The sequence below is a fragment of the Podarcis cretensis genome (genome assembly GCF_951804945.1).
Source record: "Podarcis cretensis genome assembly, chromosome: 6".
Classification (NCBI taxonomy): domain Eukaryota; kingdom Metazoa; phylum Chordata; class Lepidosauria; order Squamata; family Lacertidae; genus Podarcis; species Podarcis cretensis.
The window spans coordinates 42,192,186-42,214,979 of record NC_137175.1 but is presented as its reverse complement, the minus strand read 5'-3'; the positions used below and the strand labels follow the sequence as shown (position 1 = coordinate 42,214,979).

Sequence of the window (22,794 nt, the reverse complement as noted above, 5' to 3'; positions counted from 1 at the left end):
TTCCGAAGTGATGGAGACGCGTGTGCAGTGATCCCACCTGGCGATGGGCAGCCGCGCAGGTGTTTTCGGTTGTAGGGAAACCACTTGCAGCTGCTTCCTCGCCCGGAAGGTTTTGCAAAGCTGACCCCGCCGGGGCTTGGCCTGGGAGCTGGCCGGGGGGAGAACCAGAGCTCCCCGCCCGGCGAGCGCAGCTTGGGACCCTCGCCGCTCCGCTGGCCCGGGAGGCGGGCGTTGCTGGCGCCTGTGCGCGGCTCCCCGGGCCCAAGGGGCGGAGCCAGTCCCCGCCCCGCGCGCGGCACTCCGCCTGCTGCTGCTGCTGCTGCTGCCTGCAAGCAAGCGCGGCGAGCGGGACGCGGGCAAGGCTGCAGCGCCCGCGGAAGGAGGCGAGCGCCGGAGGCTCCTCGCATGTGATCGACGACGGGCTCGCCCAGGGCGGGACGCGGCAGATCCGGCGGGCAGGTGTTGCTCTCCGAGGGGATTCCGGCGCGAGGACCGCGGCAGGAGCGAAGACCCGGCTCTCCCTCTCGGCCGCGGCGGATTGCGCGCGGCTAGGGGGCGCCACTCGCCCGCTCCGCTTTCTCTCTCGGTCTTAGCCCCGGGACTTGCGCTCGAGGGCGGGCGGGCAGGCAGGCAGGCAGGCAGGCAGTGGCGGGAGAGCGAGCTGCCGCGGAGGCTGCTTCCTGGCGGGCGGCGGGAGCCGAGGATGTGGTGGTGGGATGCGCGGGTGACGACGCTCTTCAAGAGGAACCTGCAGCCCACGCTGACCTACTGGAGCGTCTTCTTCAGCTTCGGCCTCTGCATCGCCTTCCTGGGGCCCACCCTGCTGGACCTGCGCTGCCAGACCCAGAGCTCCCTCTCGCAGATCACCTGGGTCTTCTTCTCGCAACAGTTCTGCCTGCTGCTCGGCAGCTGCTTGGGAGGCATCTTCAAGAGAACGTAAGGCGACCCCCCCCCCCTTCCCCGAATCTCCTTCTCTCTCCTCCCCCAGTTGCGGGCGTTTCGCTCTCCGGCCATTAGCATCGCCTGCCTGCCTGCCAGCCTACCCACTGCCCCCACCCCCAGCCCGCTTTCCTTCTGGAATGAGAAGGGTCCTGATGCCCCTGAGAAGCTGCCCCCCCCCGCCCCATCTCTCACCTTTCAACGTGGTCTGTGCCAGGCTTTGCCCTGCAAATCAGCACCCCATCCTTACAGTGATCTATTCCTATCACCCTCTGTGACGCTCCAGCCTCTCTCTTGGGTCTCTAACCCTTCTTACTTAGGGATCCCGGGCAAAGTTAGGTGCGCCTGAACCCAGTGGGAGCAGTGCCCAGCTCCTCGTAGAACCGGGATGCACAGCCGCATTTCTGCCAGCGCTTGGGTGAATGAACTCAGCTGGGTTTGTTTCAGAACAAATGAGTGTGCATAGGAACCGTCGAGCTTGAAGCAGCCTGGGGGGGGAATGTAGTCTGTGAAAGTGACCTGGTGCCTGTTTATAACGTGGGCACCTGAAGGTCTCTTGATGGTTGCTACACATTCATCACTGTGGCTTGGGGAATTTGATTGAAGTCTCCGGGGACAGGGAGTTCTGCTGTTGTTGGGCAGCCATGCAGAAAGCCAAACGGTGTGGCTGCTCAGACCTTGTGCATGGATGGTAAGATGCACTGTGCCTGGGTTAATTTTGAGTGTGTGCATGGCAATGGAACAGAAAAAATGGGAGATATTGTAGAACGGTGGTCATGTAGAGCTTTGGTGGTCAACAGCTCTAGTTCAGTGGTGTTTACTCAATGCCATGACACCTCTAACCAGTTCTAGAGTGGCCAAATTTATTTTTTGCCAGGCATGCTTCTGTGCCTGTAGTAGCAGCCTCCCATGTCAAAATCTTGCAGCTCCAGCAGTACATGTTTATCTGTGTAGACCACTTTCAAAAATAAAGTAAGAATGAGGCATATTTGCAGTACAATTTCAGAAGAAGTGAAAATTCAGTTGCCCTGGGAACAATTAACCACTTAAGCTTCCCCCAAGACCTTCTTGTGATTGTCAATACAACAGAGGCTATCTTTTTCCATTTTGTTGCTTTTTTAGCAAGTCCGGGTTCTTGCAGATGGGTCCTGTTCAGTGAGCATGTTGTCGTCGTCCAAGCAGTGGCGTAGTGTGGGTTGCCAGCGCCTGGGGGCAGGGCAAGTGTTGCACCCCCTGGTGGACTGGGCAGCTGGGGTGGAAGTGCGCACCCAAGCCTTGAAAGCCTGGACACAGCTTGCCTTCCAGTGCCTCCGGAAGGTGGCAGGAGCTCAGCCACGTGGTCTTGATAAGGGAGCCTGTCATGGGGGAACCTGTTTGCACCTCTCTCCAAATTTTACACCCAGGGCCACTTCCCCTCTATCCATCCCCCCCATGCTATGCCACTGCATCCAAGTCTTTGCTTCTGAATTCTTTATACAGCGGGCATTGGGATAAGCAATGTGGCAGGTCTTGTACCATGTCTCAGATTTTAAAGGAATTTTACTGTAACTACTATCCTGGGACTGTGCCAGGCATCTGCTGAATTGCACAAGGGTCAGAGGTTTCCTGGTTGGGTATTTTTGGAAGAGCTGGTAGCTTTCTCATCCAAAATGTGTGTGAGCATATGATTCCAGGAGGCAGCCCTGACTGAACTTGATTTTAATATCTTGGATTGTGTATGTGTGAATGCATCTCTCCCTCTGTCTTAACTAGAGCTTTTGCTACTGCAGACCTTATGGTCTTGTGAAACCAAGAAAGCCCTCTTTTTAAAAAGACAAAGCTTACAATACTCTTGATCATAATGTTGTGTCTCCTATGTCTAATATTTGTATCATAGCTTAATGTGGACACCGATTTCAATGAGTAACAGTTCAGTCATAAGAAGTAGGAAGGATGCATTTTGGAGAGTTCCTATTATTGATCAAAGGGGGGTTGTATTCTGAGTACTTTTCAAGATTTGATAGCTCATAATGGCAACACATTCCATCCTTGTTGTAGGAGTAAATTGGCAGGTAATATCTGCTATTCCACATTGAAAAGTTGGAGGTTTTCCTGGCAAGCGTTCCACCATCAGGTTGTTTAAAGGCAGCAGAGGCAGTAAAACAAAAGTTGACTAGTGTTGGTAGCAGCGTCATGGAATTTGTTCACCTATTGTGAGCTAAATTCACATTTAGCTCAATACTCTTCTTTGCTCCTCTCCTGCTACTTTCCTGTCTTTCTTTCCCCATTGGCCTAAGCCCATCACCAGTGTCTCTGTTCCACTGGCATCTGAGAAACCTTTCCCACCACCCCCATTCCTTTCCGTCTTCCTTTTTTGCCTGTGTTTATCTCCTCTCTTGCATTATTTAAGGGCATATCTTCAAAAACATTCAAAGGGCTCATCTAAATAAGATCAAAGTAATCTGGGTGCTTCTTGATCGATCCAAAAATAATTTAGACAGGTTTGACACACAAGCCATGCAGAATGAGCTTTATATAACTTCTAGAGCCCTGAGTCACTTGAGTGACTCCCCTGAAATCACCACGGCTGCAGGATTTTTGCTCTGTGGGACCCTGGCTCTGTTGCAGAGCCTACGCAGGCAGACTCTCGGATCTGCTTGCTGTTCCTGTGATGTCAGCATGGATATCTGAGGTCTCTTCCCACATGGAGCTGGTTTCAGAATTTGGGAAACTGGGGGCATATGGCATGATCATGCAAAAACATATGTCGTTGAGGAAACAGAACATTGCTGTACATGGACAAGGAATCCTCAGGCTGCAGAAATCTGCTCAGGGATTTCTCAATGTGTTTTTCTGTAACCCAGTGGTTCTCTTGTAAAGGACCTGTTTTAATAACCTTGATGTCAAAACTCAAGCTGGCCTCCCATTCTCCAGAAAGTTGGGAAGCAACATCCAGTGTCAAACAAGCACTTAAAGGTTGACGTAGGATAAAACAGGCACAGTAAAGATTCCATTGTCACACAGCGTTGCTGGAAAGAACAGTGTTATGCTTGACAATTCATCAATGATACCATCAATGAGGAATTAGTGTCTCTCGCATAGAGATCACTTTAAAACAAACAGCTTGTGAGTGGTGACTCCTCTCTCTCTCTCTCTCTCTCTCTCACACACACACACACACACACACACACACACACACCAATCTTCCTTTGCTGTAACTCCTTAGCTGCTGTCGAGCACCAATCTTGCTTGGATTTGTTTTAGGACTGAAACTTCATGCTAATATTTAAGTGCTACTTTTGAGGCATTTAACTTATGAACATCTTCAAACTACTGTTTAACTGGTCTGCAGATATATTGGCTTTCTCAGGATTATAAATTTGAGAATTGAACCCAGGCTAAAGTCTGCTGCTTTAGACAAGCCTCAGGGGACACAATGGATTTTACTGTAACATGCATAGGATTTTGCTGTAAAGTTATTAGCACTTAGATCCCTTTGGAATATGTAAAATTAATCCTGATTTAGTTCTCATTTATTTCAGTGGGAACGAATTCATGGTTAGTTTTGCATAGATTCTAAAGGGACCCAAGTGCAACTTACTTATTCTGGATCTAATCTTGAGCATTTTAAAGATTGGAGTTATAGTTGATTAAACCAGTCAGCTGATTATTAAGCAAGGCATGAAACTCACTGAGGGACCTTGGGCCAGTCACTCACTCTCAGCCTAACCTACGTCACAGGGCTGTGAGCATCTGTGTCACCTTGAGCACATTGGACGAGAGGCAGACTATAAGTGTAAAAAAAAAAATGAATCAAGCAGAAAACCCTTATCTTGCTTATAAATATTATATTTACATTATATTTAAAGAGCTATTTCCTTACTAATTCATGCTTTAAAGATCCCTCTGAAAACACATTGCTCCAATCAGGGCAAGCATGTAGAGTAATCAAAATAGTCTTCTAGATAGAGAGCACAATTCAACAGGGAACAGTTCTGATTAAAATTAATTACACCAATTATTATTTTTCAGCCCTACAATTATGGACTGGGTTACTCAGCTATCATGGCGTACTAGCCTATATAATTTTACGTTGTTTGCACAGCACATTAGAAGTACAACTCCAGCTCTTTTAACTGTTGATATGCCCAGGTTTGCTTTATCCCGTATAATAACTTGGTATAAACCTGACGATGTTGATGGGAGTTTCTGTCCAAAACATCAACAGCAGGTTGACGTTGGCTGCTATTATACACACATACTGACCTGCTGCAACATTGGGGTGTAGTAGTCCAGGACACAGAGGCAGAAACAGAGGCAGAAAGCTGCTCCCCAAACGGCAACCATAGAATCATAGAGTTGGAAGGGACCTTGAGGGTCATCTAGTCCAACCCCCCGTGATGCAGGAATCTCAGCTAAAGCATCCATGACAGGTCACCATCCAACTTCTGCTGAAAAACCTCCAAGGAAGGAGAATCTTCAGCCTCCCGAGGGAGATGGTTCCACTGCTGAACAGCTCTTGCTGTCAGAAGGTTGTTGGAAATTTAGTGCAGAAGACCCCTTGCTTCTGCCAACTAAATTCTCGATTGTGCTACCTGCACTGCTCTCCTTTGATGCAGCCATGCCAGATACGTGGGCTTCTGGTCTAATAGATACTTAATGTCTTCTGTGGATCTGGTGACCTGGGGAGCAGCATACCTTTGAACTCCTCATGAGAGCTGGTGATGCGCTGACAGTGGGTCGTAAGCGTGCTCCTTCCATCTGAGGTCACTGAGAAAACATTGAGCACAGGCCTGTCTCTGCAGAGCATCTGGAAAGTGCATGACTCCTTAATTTCCTTTGACTCCAGTTACTGCCCAAGATACTATGTGTTCAGAAGCTGGCTTCATCAGCAACATTTCTTCTAAGCAGAAAGTATTTCCATGATGCAGGAAGTAATTCACCACCTCCTGTGTGCAGTTTGGCAGCTAGAACAAGTGTGTGTGTGTGTGTGTGTTGCTTCGTACAGATGTACTGTGACACAGCTCCTTATCATACACACACCATAAATACACCCAGAGAACTCTGTTTTTGTGCATGTGCTATCTACACATGGATTTTGTGTATGAGCAGCTTGACATAGGAAGTAAGCACTCGGTAGGCAAACTTATCTATGGACTCATGTTACTGGTTGAGTAAAAACATCAAGGTTTCAAAATCAGGGATGTGGGAACCTGTAGCCTTCCAGCTTCTCCTGGACAACGGCTCTCCTCATCCTTGCTGGCTGGGGCTGATGGGAGTCAGGATCTGACAAGATGGAGAACCACACACATTCACCATCCATGCTTTAAATCTACATATTCACAGCAGTTCCTATTGAGAGTGGGAAGCCAGTTCCCCAACATTTAAAAGCTGTAGCAGAGATTAATTCTTTGGCTGTAATCAGGCTGTGGTCATTATTTCCTGTTCTGTGATGTGCTTTCTTGATCTTGAGCTGGGATTCTCCAGCCTGTCTGCACAGTAGAACTAATTATTAGAACAGATTTTTTAGACTGACACCATTGACCAATTTGTATCCTATTTACTGATTCTCAGAAGTTCATACAAAACTTACAAAACAGAAGACAGCTAATTACTTGCCATCCCGCAAAAATGGTTCTAGGGGGCTTTTCTGCCCATCCCATGTAACAGTGCCAGCTCTCAGCATGGACATATATGAATTGGTGCTTATTTATTTCATAATGTAAATTCCATTCTGCTAATACTTGTTTAAAGGAGCTTTAAAATGTAGCTCAGTTATGTAAATGATCAAACACACAATCATTAAGCTCAAAACAAATAAGCTGTGTCCCATCCTAATAAAAACTATTAGTGACTAAAAAAAAAACCATCCCTCAAAGCATGCTGAGAGGAAGTTGCATAGTCTGAATGGATATGCACTCTTTCCCCTCCCATTGGAATAGTAGTATTGTATATGGTCCTGCCCACCTAGCAGTTCGAAAGCACGTCAAAGTGCAAGTAGATAAATAGGTACCGCTCCGGCGGGAAGGTAAATGGCATTTTCATGCGCTGCTCTGGTTCGCCAGAAGCTGCTTAGTCATGCTGGCCACATGACCCGGAAGCTGTACGCCGGCTCCCTCGGCCAGTAAAGCATGATGAGCGCCGCAACCCCAGAGTCGGTCACGACTGGACCTAATGGTCAGGGGTCCCTTTACCTTTATATATGGACACAACTGATCAGTCCCCGGCTCTTCCAAGCAGGACGGGGAAATACTTGGTTTCTGAAACCCATGGAGGAAAGCTACATCTAGTATAGGCAATAGGAAGCCAAATGAAGCAATGACCTGGCTCTGTTTAGGGCGGTTTCCTGTGTTCTTCACTATATTTTCAGTAACTCTTTCATATAATCATATGCATTGGAAGATACCTCAAAGGTCCTCTAGTCCAACTGCCTGACAGTGTAGGAAATCTGGTGCTACAGCATCACTGATAGGCAGCTATCTAGTCTCTTATTAAACCTCTAACAAAGGAGAGTCCTGTCTCCTTCCATGGCAGTCTGCTTCACTCAGTGTTTGAAACTCCCATTGTTCTAGGCGCATTTTGCGACAGGGAAAACTGCCACTACTGGAAGGAAAGGAGGACCTGTTTCTGCCTCCCCACTTCCAGCTACTCTCTGAAGACTGCAGAAGAGACCCTCTTAAGAATATTAGGGGGTGGGCAGGGGAAGGAATAGACCACATGAAAAATGAACATAATAGTTTAGCTGTAGTTCATTCATTTTCAGCTTTGTATTTTTGTTATATATTTAAAAAGTGCCTAAACATTCTGTTGTTGCACCCATAACCTAGGATTAAGGTGCCATTTAGCTTCTAGCTTTCATATCTCAGTTTCTAACACTGGTTTCACTGTTAAACAAGTTGAACTGTTAGCAGATTCTTCTCATGTTTAATCAAAATTCACTTTCTTGAAATTTGAACCCATTAATTTAGATCTTACTCTCTGCTTCATCTCAGTAACAGCCCTTTGAAGAAGCTTTAATGTCTATGTATAGAAACACAGCCAAACCATGATGGGTCTTTTTAGACCCCAAAACAGTGTGAATCTTTGCTACTGGAACTTTTCTTCTTCTTCTGCAATAAATGCAGCATAGGTGAGAGACTTCTGTACGTCTTCGTCCCCCTACTAGGGAGGTTTAATTTGTGAGTCTTGTAATCAGTTAGCTTATGCTAATACACACAACGGCCTGCTGTGTCTTAAAAATTATCAGTCCATCCATCATCTAAATTACAGTAAATGAGCAAGCTAGCACACTGGGCTGTGGTGAATCCTATTCTTACTATATTTGGAGAGAGAATTGCAGTCGCCCCTTGCTTCAAGTGTACTGCTGGACGACACTGCATTTTTGGCCTTAGCAGCTGCAGACCCCAAGCACGCCAAAGTGACAACAATCCAAACTCAGGGAAATGTTGGCTTGCAGTTCAGGTTTAGATCATCACAAAAGTTTTTTATTATTTTTAGAAGTCTCTATGTTTTTGACCAAGTCCAACTCCCAAGCTCTTTGAAGCTGGATTGGCTCGTTGCGGGTGGGGAAACACAACCAAATGCAATAAGGCTTGAGATGCTATCACAAGACCTGGCAATGCTGTTCTGCTGCTCTTGTCTGTCTCACTGCACACCCCTCTTGTGCTGCTCAACAGGATGTTGCTAAAAGCAAAGCATCTCAAGTTGGAAGAAGCTGACCAGTTAATAGCTCCAGCTCCACCCCAACACAACGCATTTTAGGACTGAAGGCATGCATAGATCTGTACTGCATCCACCCCATGGTATTATTTCCTTCCATATGTTAGTAAGTGTTAAGGGATGTTGCTTTCTGTATTGTCAGCTCTTAATGCCCTGTTGTTGAGATGATGGGGGAAGTGTGTGGTGATCTGAACTTCTTTAATCATGCAAGGAAGGGCTGGCCAGCCTGTACATCACTATTGGCTTCTGCCTTGTAAGTGGCTCTGTGGTTTTACTGAAGGTTGGCAAGACGTATTAAAGAGCTCTGTTTTGCAATATTCCCTGAGCCAGGTTTCTAAGAGAGCTTAATATGGAGTCTTCCGGTGTGTTCTGATTTGGGATGCTGCAGAGAACAAAATAGCTCTGAACACTAGTCCTGTTTTTGTGCACATAGCATCTCCTCCCCCCCCCCTTTGCAAATAGAAGGGAGTCTGCTGCTGTTCTGCCTGCTATTTCCTCTGTGTTTTTCATGCACACAAAAACATATACACACATATATTTCCTCACTGCTCCTTCTCATCTGCCTTCCATCCTACCTGGGTTTTCTTAAAGTGCTTTCCTAGTTTACACATTATGCTTTTTGAGGCTCATTCTTTTTCCCACTGAAAAGCCGCCTTTAGCACAATCTGAGAAGAAGAGATGTTGGAAACATTCAGCATGTTTTGGAATGACTGCACTTGCTTGTTTTAGTTCTTTCCCCACCCCTGATTTTTAAAAGCAGTGTTGTTGTTTTTCTTTATGATTGCATTTTGAGCCATTTCTGAAAGCAGAAGTTTCTGTTGAGTTTTCTAGGCAAGTTTGTCCAGAATGTACATTTATAAAAACATGAGAGACACAGAGAGAAACATGGGAGCATCAGAAGAATCTTGTTCAATAGGACCAAAGATCCACCTCGTTTAATACTTTGTTGCCAGAGGTGCTGGATGCCTGTGAAGACCCTACAAGAAGGACACTGGTGCAACAGCCCTCCCCATTTGTATACGGAGCACCTGGTGTTCAAGGTACACTGCCTTTGAACATGGAGGCTCAGTAACATGGTTTGAGTGTTCGAAATTCCATTTAGAAAGCTTTACTTTGATTGTATCCTCTAGAGACCTTTTGCTAGCCTTAATGGCTTTCATAAAAGCACTTTCAACCCCCTCTTGCAGTGCTAGTGGGAAGCAAGAGTTCTAAGGGGAGGAACGGACATAATAGTGAACAGAGCTTTTATATTTGCAGCACAGACACAGGAAAATGCAATAAGTTTATTTAGCAGTATGTGTGAAGGAGCCTATACTATCTCTCTTAGACCTTGATTCCAACTTATAGCAGGGAATGTAAAACATGCCCTTCTTCAATTCAGAGCAGTTTTATTGTGTGGTGACACTGTGTTGATGCAGATGGCCAGGCTTTGATGCTAAGCCACTGAGCAGCCACCAAGAGCCACTATGTCTGCATTATCAAGTTAGAATAGTCTCTAAACACTGCTGCCCTGATGCTCCATAGTGAATGGTGCTGTTCCAAAATCTGGGGCCACCACAGAAAAGGCCCTCTCGCATGCTTCCATATTGCAGACCTCCAAGGGCACCGGAGTTGCCAACATTGTGTCTCTTGTGGATCTTAACTCCTGAGCTAGTGTATAAAGGAGGAAGTAGTCTTTCAGGTATTTGGAAATCAAGCCATTTGGGGCTTTATAGATCAAAGATAAGATATTAAAGTGGATAGGCAGCCAATACAATTATATCAGAAGCAGTGTGATAGGAGTGCCAGTCATTAGTCCAGATGCTGTTTTGCACTAGCTGCAGCCTCTGAGCTGTCTGCTGCCCCTGTTGACCCTGCTGCCCAAGGCAGTTGCTTCACTTTGCCTTGCGGGTGGGCCGGCACTGCAAGCAAGTGGTATAGAGAGGACTGTTTTGTGTTCCTGGTGCCCCCAATGGGCCCTGATCGATACTTAGCATCCGTCCCAGAGAATCCTAAAAATCTCAAAAGAATTTGCGGCTCTCCAATTGAGGTGGCGTCTTGTGGTGTGCTCTTAAGACAAACAGGCAATTGAATTCCAGATACGATATTAGGAGGCAAGCAGTTCCTCCATCCTCCTCATGGCCAGGCCCAGGGGATCCATGCAGTGGAGCAAAAAGCAGGCTATTGCGATGGTTGCTGGCAGTGCATAACAAAGCTTTTTCATAATCTCTGTTATAGATTAGGGAACAAAACTTGGTCTTTACTCCCCAATTGCCACCATCGCCACACACACTCTTTTAAGTAGTACAGATCTTTATGCTGCTGCCCACAAGCAATGATTGATTGTTTAACTGCTCTGTGTGCTCTTAAGCCAGGCGAAGATAGAGGGGGAAGCTGTTCCTGTTAATTCTACAGAGCACGCATTGAGTTCCAGTCTTGGCGCAGTTCCCATCTCCAGCATATCTGTTGCTTGCACCTGCATCTTTATCCCCTGGTGTGCTATTTTGTCTCCCAGAGGTGTCATTCTGCAGTTCTGGACCTGTTGCTGAGGCAGCATTAGCATTTGGCAGTTGTTTTTCGTCTGGCGATCCTAAATTTTGTTCGCGTGGCTGTGTGTTGGTTAAGCACCAACTTAGGCTGCTTACATGATGCCCTCCTTTGTAAGAAATTGCATGTGTGGAGTACATCCATGTAGCTGCAAACACAGCAAGTCTTTCCTATGTAGGGAATCTGTTGCATTTGGACAAATCTTGAGGACATTGCTATTTCAGAGTGGGTTGGGCTTTTTTATTTTTTGTTTTGTTTTACTAGGTTCACCTCAAATACTGTGAGTAAACTGGTCCAGTTTACTGATTCATCACTTGCATCAAATTCATAATTAGGCCCAATATTAATTTATTTATTTGTGTAAAATGCTTAAATACAGTTTACAGGATGGAAACATACCACAATGCATTAATAAAGGCAACCATAGACAATAAAATCATCCAGAAACACAAATGTTCAATATCAAATGACATTCAGTAACAAAATGCAACTAAAACCAATCGTGGCTCAATTGGTCTTCCTGGGAAAGGCCAAGAACATCAGGTGTCCCTACAGACCTTTTGAGTAGGTCTACTTGCCTCCAGGTGTCAGGGCATTCCAAAGGTATGGGGACCACGGTTTGACTGACTTCAATGGGAGAAAGTGGAAAGATGTCTCCTTCTGGTATCATGATCCCAGCAGCTGGAGACAGAGCTGTTGCAATCTGCTAGCTGCATTGGACCTAGTGTACAGTCCTTGTCTGGGATTGCAGGCACATAATGTGGCCATAACTGCATAGGTGAACAGGCTTTTAAGTATGAATTGCATTTCCTATCCAGTGTGGGAGCTGTAGCCCTTATTTCTTTATTTGTAAGAATACTTTTCTGCTGCAATTTCATACACACACAGAGAGAGCTTTTTATTTTTATAAAATGAGGTGCTATTACCCATCTTGATTAAAGTGGCATGGGTTCTGGCACAAAAAGGCTACTGCAGGCAGCAGGGAAAACGTGATAGAACTCCACACCGTGTGTGGGTACAAAAACATTCATATTCTCCCTGCCCCCCCCCCCCCGCAATCCTCTCTTTCTGTATATAAATATAGATATGTGTGAATTGTTGCCCCTTTGAAATTTGACCTGTGCTCAAGGGAAGCCTTGTAAAAAAACAAACCCACCCAACCGTTCTCTGAAATGTATCTGCAGCTACACAGATGTGCTCCCTACATCTGACGGCCAACACACAGGTTCACATGCTTGAGGCATTGCTGCCACCCACCACCCATTGTAGCTGGTCCCTCCCTTCCCTAGCTGCCACTACTTGGGCCCTGAGGGACACAGAAAGAAGCAGGCACAGTTTCTTCTAAACAAAGAAGTTTTTTTTCCATTTTATTGTAACTTTCAAAAAAAAGGTGGTGTTTATTGCTGCAATAAGCTTATGTAAACTGCTCTTTTATGTCAACCTGAGAAGCGGTATATAAATACCTGAAATAAATTAATAAATGCACACTCACAGCACCATGTGAAAACAACCAGAATTGCAGATCACCATCTAGCTGTGAAAAAAAAGGCTTGTCTGCATAAGCCATGACAGTGTTTCAACAAACACCTAAAATTTCATATTAAAAGATGCCTAGTGAATCTCTATTGGAAGAACATTCCATAAGACTGGGTCAGCGATACTGGAGGCTCTATTTCACATTCATATCAATGAGCCTCACCAACACAGGGCAGAGGGGATGGGCACAGCCAGAGATGCTCCTGCAAATGATCTTAGGGAGGGTTCAGGTGGTCGCTGAGGCCCAAGCTTATGCAACCCTTAAGCATTAGATTTTGTCCCAAGTCATTCTGAGCTCATATAGTGCACTTACAGAACTGCTGCTAAAAAGAACTGTTAAGAATTTCACCTTCCATTGTTCTTTTAAAGTTTCTCGTCCTTAACATTACAAAGGTAGGCTTTAAAGTGTGGGTGATGTCTGGCTCAGTTGCGCCAGAGGGATGCTGAGCAGAATTCCTCCCATTTGCTGCCTCTCACTTCCTGCTCCTTCCCAGGTCTAGCAGAAGCCGAACGTTGACCTGACAGATGCATGTCCCTGTTCAAAGCAGCAGTGTGCCCTAGAAGCCACTGAGAATGAAGACATCACTCTTCCTGTCTAAGGGAGATTTATATGCGGCTGCTTCTGCTCCCTGACTCCACACTGATTTTGCTTCTCCCAGCCTTTCGCTGCCTGGTATCTTACTGCCTGCCTGTTTTCAGTCTTCAGCAGCTTCCTCCTTAGCAGTGGGCTGATCAGCTCCTTGGCCGTAGTGTGAGGTGTTCTGCTTGCAGGAGGGAGCTGGACCAGGAATTGTCAGCATTGCTCTTTCCTTCATTGTGATTTATTCATTGTTATATTTATAGGTAAAGGCACCATCTTCTCCGAATGATTAAGGGGTCCCAACACCACGCATGTGATGTCACAGGACATCCTGACGTCACATGCGTGATGTCATGAGGAGCCAGAGGGCAGAGCAGAATCCCTCTGAACTTTTTGTGTGTGTGCACAGCCCTCGAAGTCCCCCCTTCCTGGGGACCCAACTAGGCCCTGCCTGCCTCCCTCCCTCTCTCCCTGCATGTAGCTCTTGTGTGGGGCTTTCTCGGCTGGTGGGTAAAGTGATGGGGAATTGCCATTGCAGCTCCTTGCCAAGGACTCAAGGGGCCCTAGATATGCCTCTATTCAGATCAGCTCTCCTCATAGTATCTTGTGATTACATATACCGGTAATCATTTTTCCATGTCTTTCTTAATTAAGACTTAGAGTAATTTTCCTGTTCATTAAATATTTCCCAGCATCCTCTTTCATCCGTCTACAAAACAATGCAAGATGAAGCAAAATTGCCACACCTAGCCAGTTTTCTTTTAATGCATACAGTGTTTTATGCATTCCATCAGTCTATTCTTTCAGCGTTCCAGATAGATCAGGCATCACATAACAGTACTGTACTGGAAAGCAATTAGTTAGTTCTGCACAGTAAAAGTTAGGCACGAGCCTTTCCAATTTAGCTAGACCACAGGCTCAAAAGAAAAAGGAATCTTTAAAATGATACAGTTTTACAAAATTATTATTTTCTCCATCATGCCTACTAGTTAGGAAGGTTGTAGCAGTGCCTTCAGGATAAGAGGCAGCATTAGAAAGCCCAAGTGAACAGAGATCGACACAAGTAGTCTTTCCCATGCAAGCATTCATGCCTGATGCATGGCTGCTGGGCAGATCCAGAGGCAGGTTTTGCCCCCCCCCCCATTCTAAATGAAGTTCTTCCTGCAGTGTATGTGGCAGCCTGAGTATATTTAGGCTTTTTTCTTTATTCAAGTGACAATTGTATAATTCAGAATGTGAGGCCAGTTTCTTTAATGGAGCCTTTTTTCCAAGCAGGCAACTTACATAGGGGTTACGTTTTGGGGGTCGCACCTAAAGCCAAAATCGTGTATAGTGAAAACACACTGGGTTTAATAGGGGGTGGGATTACAAAAGTATTTTCCCCAAATTTCCACCCCCTATTTATTTATTTATTTATTTAGCCAAGTACGTAAAGCTGAAAGCACAAGTTAAATGCACGTGAATTGCGGGATTACTGTAGCAAACATAGGAAAACATTTTTTTTTCCTGTTGAAAGCTGCTATTATGTTAGCTTATTAACAAGTCCATCCGTTCCCCTTTTCTAGACATTGGTTGCAATTCTAACCTCGTCTACATAGAAGCAAATCATACTGAATTCAGTGGGTCTTACTCCTAGGCAAGTGGGATTGGGATTGCAGTCAGATTCAAACTTCTTTTTTTAAAAAAAGGATGGTTTGGCCTGGTTCTCTATGCAGAATTAATTGCATGTCTTGAATCACTAGATTCTACAAGTGGTACAGTCAAAATGCACCCACTCCACCAGCGGCTATCCAGTTTTATTGATGCCTCTTATAGCTGTCCTTCCTGGTTTTTCTGCATTTTGCTAACTGATTATAGCCTTTTATGAGGTTAGCAAGATTATCGTCTCACCTCTGTAACACAAAACCATAGAACACAACAAGGCTTCCTTTAGGCATTTCACTTGAAGTTGTTTTTTTATTTTTATTTTTAAAGATTTTATCCCACTCTTCCTTGAGGGAGCTTAGGCAAATATACATGGCTGTCCTTCCAGTAGGTTAGGCAGAAATACTGATTTGCCCAGAAGATACCCCAGTTGAGCTTTAAGGCCAAGCTAAAATCTTCATGTGAGATTTGAACATGGTTCTAGTCTAAGGGCAGAGCCATACCATGGGTATTTGAAAAGCTCTGAGGGAGGTTATTTGAGGATTTGGAGTTAGGTGTCATCAGTATAGTGGGGGTGGACAGTTCTGTTCCTTTTTAATATCCAATACAGGTGAGGTGAGGTGTTGAAAAGGTGGCTGAAATCAGTAATGGGCTCAATGGGGTGCCAGTAAACTGGGTCATCCTATTGGCTGGTGATACACTTGGTCAAAGACTTGGGATACAGCTTGTTCTAGGCTGGGTTGCACTGCCCCCAAAGCAGTCTTCGTCAACCCTCCAGCGCTTTTGGACCACAGCTCCCATTTGCTCCGGCCAGCACAGCTGTCAATGGCAGATATAGTCTAAGACAGCTGGAAGGTGTCAAGTGCCAAGGCTGCCCTAAAGAATCAAACTTGGTACTATTAATTCCAACCCTGCGGACACTCACGTGTCATTCATAGTGTAAAGCACCTCTAGACAAAGTTGATTGGTTTATAGCTGTGACTCATATTCTGTTAGCATTCGGGTCTGACCACAGTAATGCACTATATAAGGAAGCGCTCATGAAAGTTTAGTAACTTCGATTGGTCCCAAATACAGCTGCTACTGTGTAGATTGGTAGAAATAGGAGGCAGTATGTCTGGTCCCATATTAACATTACCAGTATTTTTAAGATTGGGATGGTAAACCTGGCGAACTCCATATGTTGATGGACTCCAGCTCCCAACATCTCCAGCCAGAATGGCCAAGAGTCCAGGATAACGGGAGCTGTGGCCCTCTGGGTATTGCTGGAGTGCAGGTTCCCCACCCCTGGATGGTTGTTTGTTTTTTTTAAAAAATGGAAACCCACCTTTACTTTTGGAGGTAAAGTAGTGGCAACCAGAGACGGGGCCTTCTCTGTGGTGGTGCCTCAGCTGTATCTCCTTTATACACTATTCTGATTCCTACACTGATTGTTTTCAGGTACTATGTAAACATTTTGTTGTACCGGAGGTCCAAGTGCTCAACTCTGCTGCTGTTTTTAATCTGCAGAAAACTGTACATTTCTGTTTATAATATATGTGTGTGTGATATAGTTTTTCTTTTAATGCACAATGCCTCAAAGGCTACAGTTGGACGGTGGGCTGTCTATATTTTAAATAACGAAACTGCTTTTTTCTCTCTCTCTCTTTGGTCTAGGTTGGCTCAGTCTCTGTTCGCCCTCTTTGTGTCATCACTTGCGATCTCTGTGGTTTTTGCCATCATCCCAGTCTGCCACAATGTGGTGGTGCTTGCAGTGGTCATGGCCGTGGCTGGCCTGGCCATGGGCTGCATCGACACCCTCTCCAATATGCAGCTGGTGAAGATTTATCAGAAGGACTCTGCTGTCTTCCTACAGGTTAGACAAGTAGCAGGGGGCAGTCGGCCCCTTTTTTAACTCTCTCTAGATGCTTGGAGTTTTTTTTTCCATCTTGAGCCCTTGTTAGGGACCCACACATGTTGGCTGGCCTGGTATCCTTGCCCCCTCCCACCAAGGAAGGGGTTGGCAATCTCCTCTGATTTGCCACACTGAATGTGACCATTAGTGAGGAACTCCTGCCAGTGCTGCCATCCTGCAGAGGAGGATGAGGGGTATGTTTCTGTTTTGCTGAACACCAGAGGCACTTGGAAAAACTGGCCAGTCTTGCTGCTTTCTTGGGTGGCTCTGGAATCAATGTAGCCAGAAGAAAAGTCCCTACCCTGTCTTTAAACTTGGCGGAAAGGTAGGACTCTCCCTAATTCAGGACCAGTGGCCAGAACAATCTGCAGTCACCAATGGCAGGTGCATTTGTGGACCTTTGATCTTTCCTTGTGTCCCAAATCCTTGTTCCTCTCTGTCTACACACACTGTATTTTGTAAGGTTGAATGCTATCCCTATTGTACAGCTAGAATCATTGAGTCACATCAGGACAGAACCTCTCCTGCTTTCAGCTTAGCATTTAATTGTGAAACTGGAAACAGTTTCCAGGCATCACTTTCCAAAAGAAGCTACAATTTAGCATCAGAATCTAACCCACAGAGTGTTCCTTAGTTGCTTGGATTGTTCCTTCGTTGCTGTCCTGCCTCCATGTTCTGCCCATCTTTCACATAGACAGTGAAGATCACCAGCGCATATGTCTTATGAGAACACAGGGACTGAATGCCCTCTGTAAGCACATCCAGTTACCTCACACATGCACAACATCCTGTGCACTGAAGATGGTGGTGTAGCCACACTTGCATCACCATTGTCTTCCTGAAGTTATTTGCACCATTAATAATCTCACTCTAAATAAGCAGGTTCAGATATAACTACTCAATTCTGTTTTGGAAGAGTTCATGCTGACATTGAATATCTGCACAGAAACTGGTCTGTGTAGGTATTGCCAATTTTGTGTGTCTTGGGGCATCTTGCCACAGGCCATGTCCCCATCCAAGTGCTTTGACATGAACTCAAAGTGGAAGAAGCAGCACTTTTTTTCTTAATTTTTTTTTTAGGGGTACTCTCATTTTCCTACTCATATTGAAATACAGCCCCTCAATGAGGTCAAACTTAGATCCACAAAATGTTTAGGGTTATGCATACCCCTGCGTCCCCCCAGCAAAAAAGCATGCGAAGAAGTAACCCTGTGTTGCAAAGCTGGCTCCCTTCACACTCGCCCAATACTATTGCAGCAGTGACGCCGTCTTAATTGTGCTAGCTGGAGTCCTAGTTCATACTGTTTGCAGCACATCATATGTCTGCACCTGATACATGCACAATAGGCCAGTCACTTGTATCACAGCAGCAAGAGCACTTCAGTTGCTGAGGATCACATATAAAACCCTTTGCAGACCTAATGAAATAACACATTCTAACCCACAAAGGATTTGTGTGCCATTAAAAGTTGCATGTTGGGAGTTTTTTTGGAGATAATGCACCAGTAGTGATGGGAGAAGGCTTGTCCCAGGAAGGATGCTAGAGGGTTCTTACTTGAGGGTTCTTACTGTTAAGGGTTCTAATGTGCTGTCAGAGGTGTTGTGTGTGCCTTGTTGCTGGATATCATAAGGATATTTTCTCATTCCTTTGTGTAGGCCCTTCATTTCTTTGTGGGCTTTGGTGCCCTGCTGAGCCCTCTGATAGCCGACCCTTTTCTCTCGGACACCAACTGCATCCTGACAAACAACACGGCCACTGGCAGCAGCAACCTCCCTCACATCCGGAAGTCGCTCGTCCCCCATCATCCTGGAAACTTGTCACACTACGACCTGCCAACAAAAGGGCTGGTGGTGACGCGGGTGTCTTACGCCTTCTGGATTATGGCTTTGATCAACGTAAGTAGTGACACCCTCCTCCTGGCTGATCGTTCCAGCCCAGCGCTTAAAGTGGTTTGACCAGCAGGGCAGTGGGAGGGGGGCGGGATGTGTCTCTTGGCTGGCTTCTTCAGAGGAGCCTGCATAATGTGTCAGGGAAAGTAACTTGAAAGTAACTCAGGCGGTGTGTCAGGGAAAGTAACTTGATTCCACTTTGCACGTCTAAAACCGTTTTTGGTTTTATGTTGGCACCAAATCAGCTCTTCTGTCTTCCTGCCTTCATTGTTCTCTCATTAAAGTGAAATAGTATTGAAAGAAATGGTAACTGCAACAGAATGTGGCAGTGTGGGATGCTGCTGTCCAGGATTTCAGCCACTGTGTTCCATCATTCGTCGTTCTTTCCATTATCCTTTCCCACATCTACCCACACACCCCATGCAGCCAGTCAGCATTCTCAGGCCTCTGGGCTTATTCAGTTCTCATTGGGCCATTTTGAAAGTCCACACCAGGTTTATTTCTTAAATATATATATATATATATACTGCTGCAAATCTTTGGGCTTTAATATTTTATATTTTTTGTATTATGATCAATTAAAAACCACTTTGATACCACCTTTCATTCAAAAATATCAAGGTGGTTTACAGCCATCTGAAATACAAGCTTATTAAGATCAATACTTTTAAAACCACAAACACAATATAGTCAATACCCGGCTAATATCCACCTATTACCAAGCAACACACAGCTACGTTGCCCCCATTAGCATTTCTGACTTCATTTCAGTGGCTAATGGAGGTCCAAAGAGCAAAGAACTGATCAACCACTTTTGAGTGGCAGCACAGGCAGTGATAACCTTGGCCTGGAAAACACTAGAAGGAATTTATTTAGACAGGTGGCACAGACAGGCATGGCAAATCACCCTCCTGGGAAAGTTGACCCTTGTTATGAAGGTCACTAGGACAAAATAAGCATGACAAACCTATGGCATGATTTTATTGTGTACATATACCATAGGAAACACAGGCAATCACCCCCCTTAGAATATAGAAGGCTTTGGGCATACTGATATCAGGGGCATTGTTGCCTTTCTGCTTTTCTTCCTGCTTTTTAAACTGCCTGTGTGTAGCTTCCAGTCTTCCTGCTGGTTAGCATGAATCAAAGGGGCCTGTGTTGCTTTGGACGTATGGTTGTGTTTCTGTTGGGGTGTGAATGATCTGCACATACATGCATGTGCAAAAGCAGTTGACGTGAAACTCGAGTGCAGCCTTCCCCATCCTGCTGTAGCCTCCAGACAGTGTTGAACTCCATCTCCTGTCAACCCCAGCCAGCATGGCCCATGGTCAGGAATGGTGGGATCTGTAGTTCAGCAAACTTCGGGAACAAATGCTCTAGAGAGGGGGCACTACAGCCCTGTTCACCAAACTCCTGCCGAGATTCCTCACAAGCCATAAGTGTGGCAAGCTTTTGTCTGGGAATCAAATGGAGAAATGGAAGGTTTCCACTGTCTCTGTAAAAGTAGGGATTCTCACAAGTTCCCTTCTCTAGGCAAATTTGGTACTGCAGGCAGAGCCACCCCATACATTTAAGCACACCCAACGCAAGTTAAAAACATGTGATTTCCCCCAAAGAATCTGGGGAATTAAGAGTCTTCCCCTCACACAGCTACAGATTCTAGTACCCTAAACAAATTACGCTTCCCAGGATCATTTGGGGCAAGTCATGTGCTTTACATGTATATTTAGGTGTACTTTAAATGTATGGTGTGGATCTGCATCATTGAGTCTCAGCAAATGTGCTTAGTGCAGCCTGGCTAAGCTGGGTAGTAGGAACACCTCCATCTTGAACATTGTCTTGTGTAGTACAGCCTCCACTGTGAGCATTATGCATGGAACAGCTGTCACACATACCTCTTGGTTTCCAGAATGATAATACTCACTACGCTTGGTTCATAATGAGAGGTAGGAAAGACTTGGGAGACAAAGGGGAATATTTTAGGAAATGGAAATGCTTTTTTAGAGCATCTCTGTTATTAAGGTTCTTGCTAGTTTTTGAGTGTCAAGTTCAAGCACAGGCTCTCTCTCTTCTCTTCTCTTCTCTTCTCTTCTCTTCTCTTCTCTTCTCTCCACCCCTCTCTCTATCTCTTCTCCCTGTCTCTCTTCTCTCTAGCCTCATTCCCTGTGCTTTGCTGTTAGTTATGAACTAAACCAGTTATTCGAGCTCTGTGAGAAGCAGGGCGAGATTCAGAAATATTACTGCCACATTACTGAGAAAATATAGGTGTAAACTAAGCAAACAGGACAAGAGTTCACATTTAGTGAAAGGCTTTGTTTTCTTACATCATTGATTTGTTCTCACCTTGCCAGCTTCTCCTTGCCAGCTCTGGTACTGAACCTAACCTGGCTGGCCCCCTAAGCTGCCTGGATGGGAGACTGTTTGGGAAATAATATAAGCCACACTGAGCTTCTTGGATTAACAGAAGGATGCAAAAATGGCATGCCAGAGTTTTTAACTAACTGGCTTATCAGGATAGAGTAAGGTCCCTGGTGCTCACTGCCCAAATTGTCCCCTTCTCCTTTTGTCACACTGGGAAGGGGAAAGCTACAAGAACGAGCTAAGAATAAGCCATGGTTTGTTCTTGGCTTGTCCCTGTTGTTTGTTTGAGAAGAGCAAGCAAGGAATACTGGTTTGCATGTAACGGTTTGTTCCCAGCACAGCAAAGGAAGGGTGGGCATCAGTGATCTGTGCAGTGTTCACCAGCATGTTTGCTGGTAAGATGCAGATTAACTGTGCCTTATGCTTATGTGTGTCCTTGGGTTATTGTGCACTTCCCGTTTCCTTGACTGCTGAGAAGATCCAGGGACAGGGCTGTCTGGTTTGGATGAAAGAGCATCTGAAGACACAGGGTGTCTTTGCCTCTATAGTTTTACCTAGAGCAAAAATTACAAACAGCGGGTGTTCCTATGAGGCAGCTGATCTGCTGGCCCACATCGCATCTTCAAGGTGAGACTCCCTAAATCAAAAATGGGGTTCCAGCTGTTGCCAAACTACAACTCCCATCATCTCTGGCCATTGTCCATAGCAACTGGGGCTGGTGGGACTTTGAGTCCAACAGTGTCTGGAGGGCCACAGGTTCCCCATGTCTGCCCTATATCCCAGCTTTAGTGAACTTGTAGTTTATTTTCTTCTCCATGCGTGTGCACACACACAGTTTCTCTTGCAAACTGATACCTGTTCATGTGCAGACACACTTCTGCCCTTTTCTCTTAGCCAGGATGGGGGCAGGTGAAGTCTCTTTCTCCAAGACCTGGTAGGTGTCTCATTCAACCCAGATTTCTGACCGTCTTTTGACCATTCACTTGCAGGAGCTAACTGTTCTGGGCGGAGAGCCAGCAATCTCTGCCTAGTAGCCATAACAATATTGCATTATTAGGTAATTAGTGTCTGAATACATTAGACAAGTATTCTGAATACATTTTGGAGGTACAGTGGTGCCTCGCAAGATGAAAATAATCCGTTCCGCGAGTCTCTTCGTCTAGCGGTTTTTTCATCTTGCGAAGCATCCCTATTAGCGGCTTAGCGGATTAGCGCTATTAGCGGCTTAGCGGCTATTAGCGGCTTAGAAAAAGGGGGGAAAGGGAAAAAAACTCGCAAGACTCGCAAGACGTTTTCATCTTGCGAAGCAAGCCCATAGGGATATTTGTCTTGCGAAGCGCCTTGAAAAACGGAAAACCCTTTCGTCTAGCGGGTTTTTCGTCTTGCGAGGCATTCATCTTGCAGGGCACCACTGTATTCTGAAGCAGCATTTTGGTACCAAATTATGACTGAACTTCAGCAGCTGAAGTAATTTTTTCTGGGTAGCATCTCCATAAGTTCTGTTGCTAGAGGGACAGTTGGTTATATTTATTTCCTCCTGATATCATAAGCCTCATCTTTTTAAAGATATCCCATACAATATGCTTGCATAATTTTTTAACACTTCACAGCCTCTGCAAGGATTTCTAGCCCTTGGGTGGGCGTTGAAACTTCTATTTTCTGCCTCGCCTGTGAAATATTAGAACCACCTGCTTGTATGCCAGATCTGATGTAGTCAAGCTAAACA

General features: G+C 45.5%; 1 protein-coding gene across 1 annotated transcript in view; it reads left to right on the top strand.

Annotated features, from left to right (window-relative positions):
* The first annotated feature begins 396 nt into the window (after positions 1–396).
* MFSD4A (major facilitator superfamily domain containing 4A) overlaps positions 397–22,794 on the top strand; it is a 44,869-nt gene continuing 22,471 nt past the window's right edge. Inside the window, exons 1-3 of the mRNA XM_079979514.1 lie at positions 397–936; positions 16,580–16,778; positions 18,474–18,713. Of these exons, the coding sequence (XP_079835640.1) occupies positions 704–936; positions 16,580–16,778; positions 18,474–18,713 (672 nt within the window). The 5' untranslated portion in view covers positions 397–703. The remainder of the gene's footprint in view (positions 937–16,579; positions 16,779–18,473; positions 18,714–22,794) is intronic.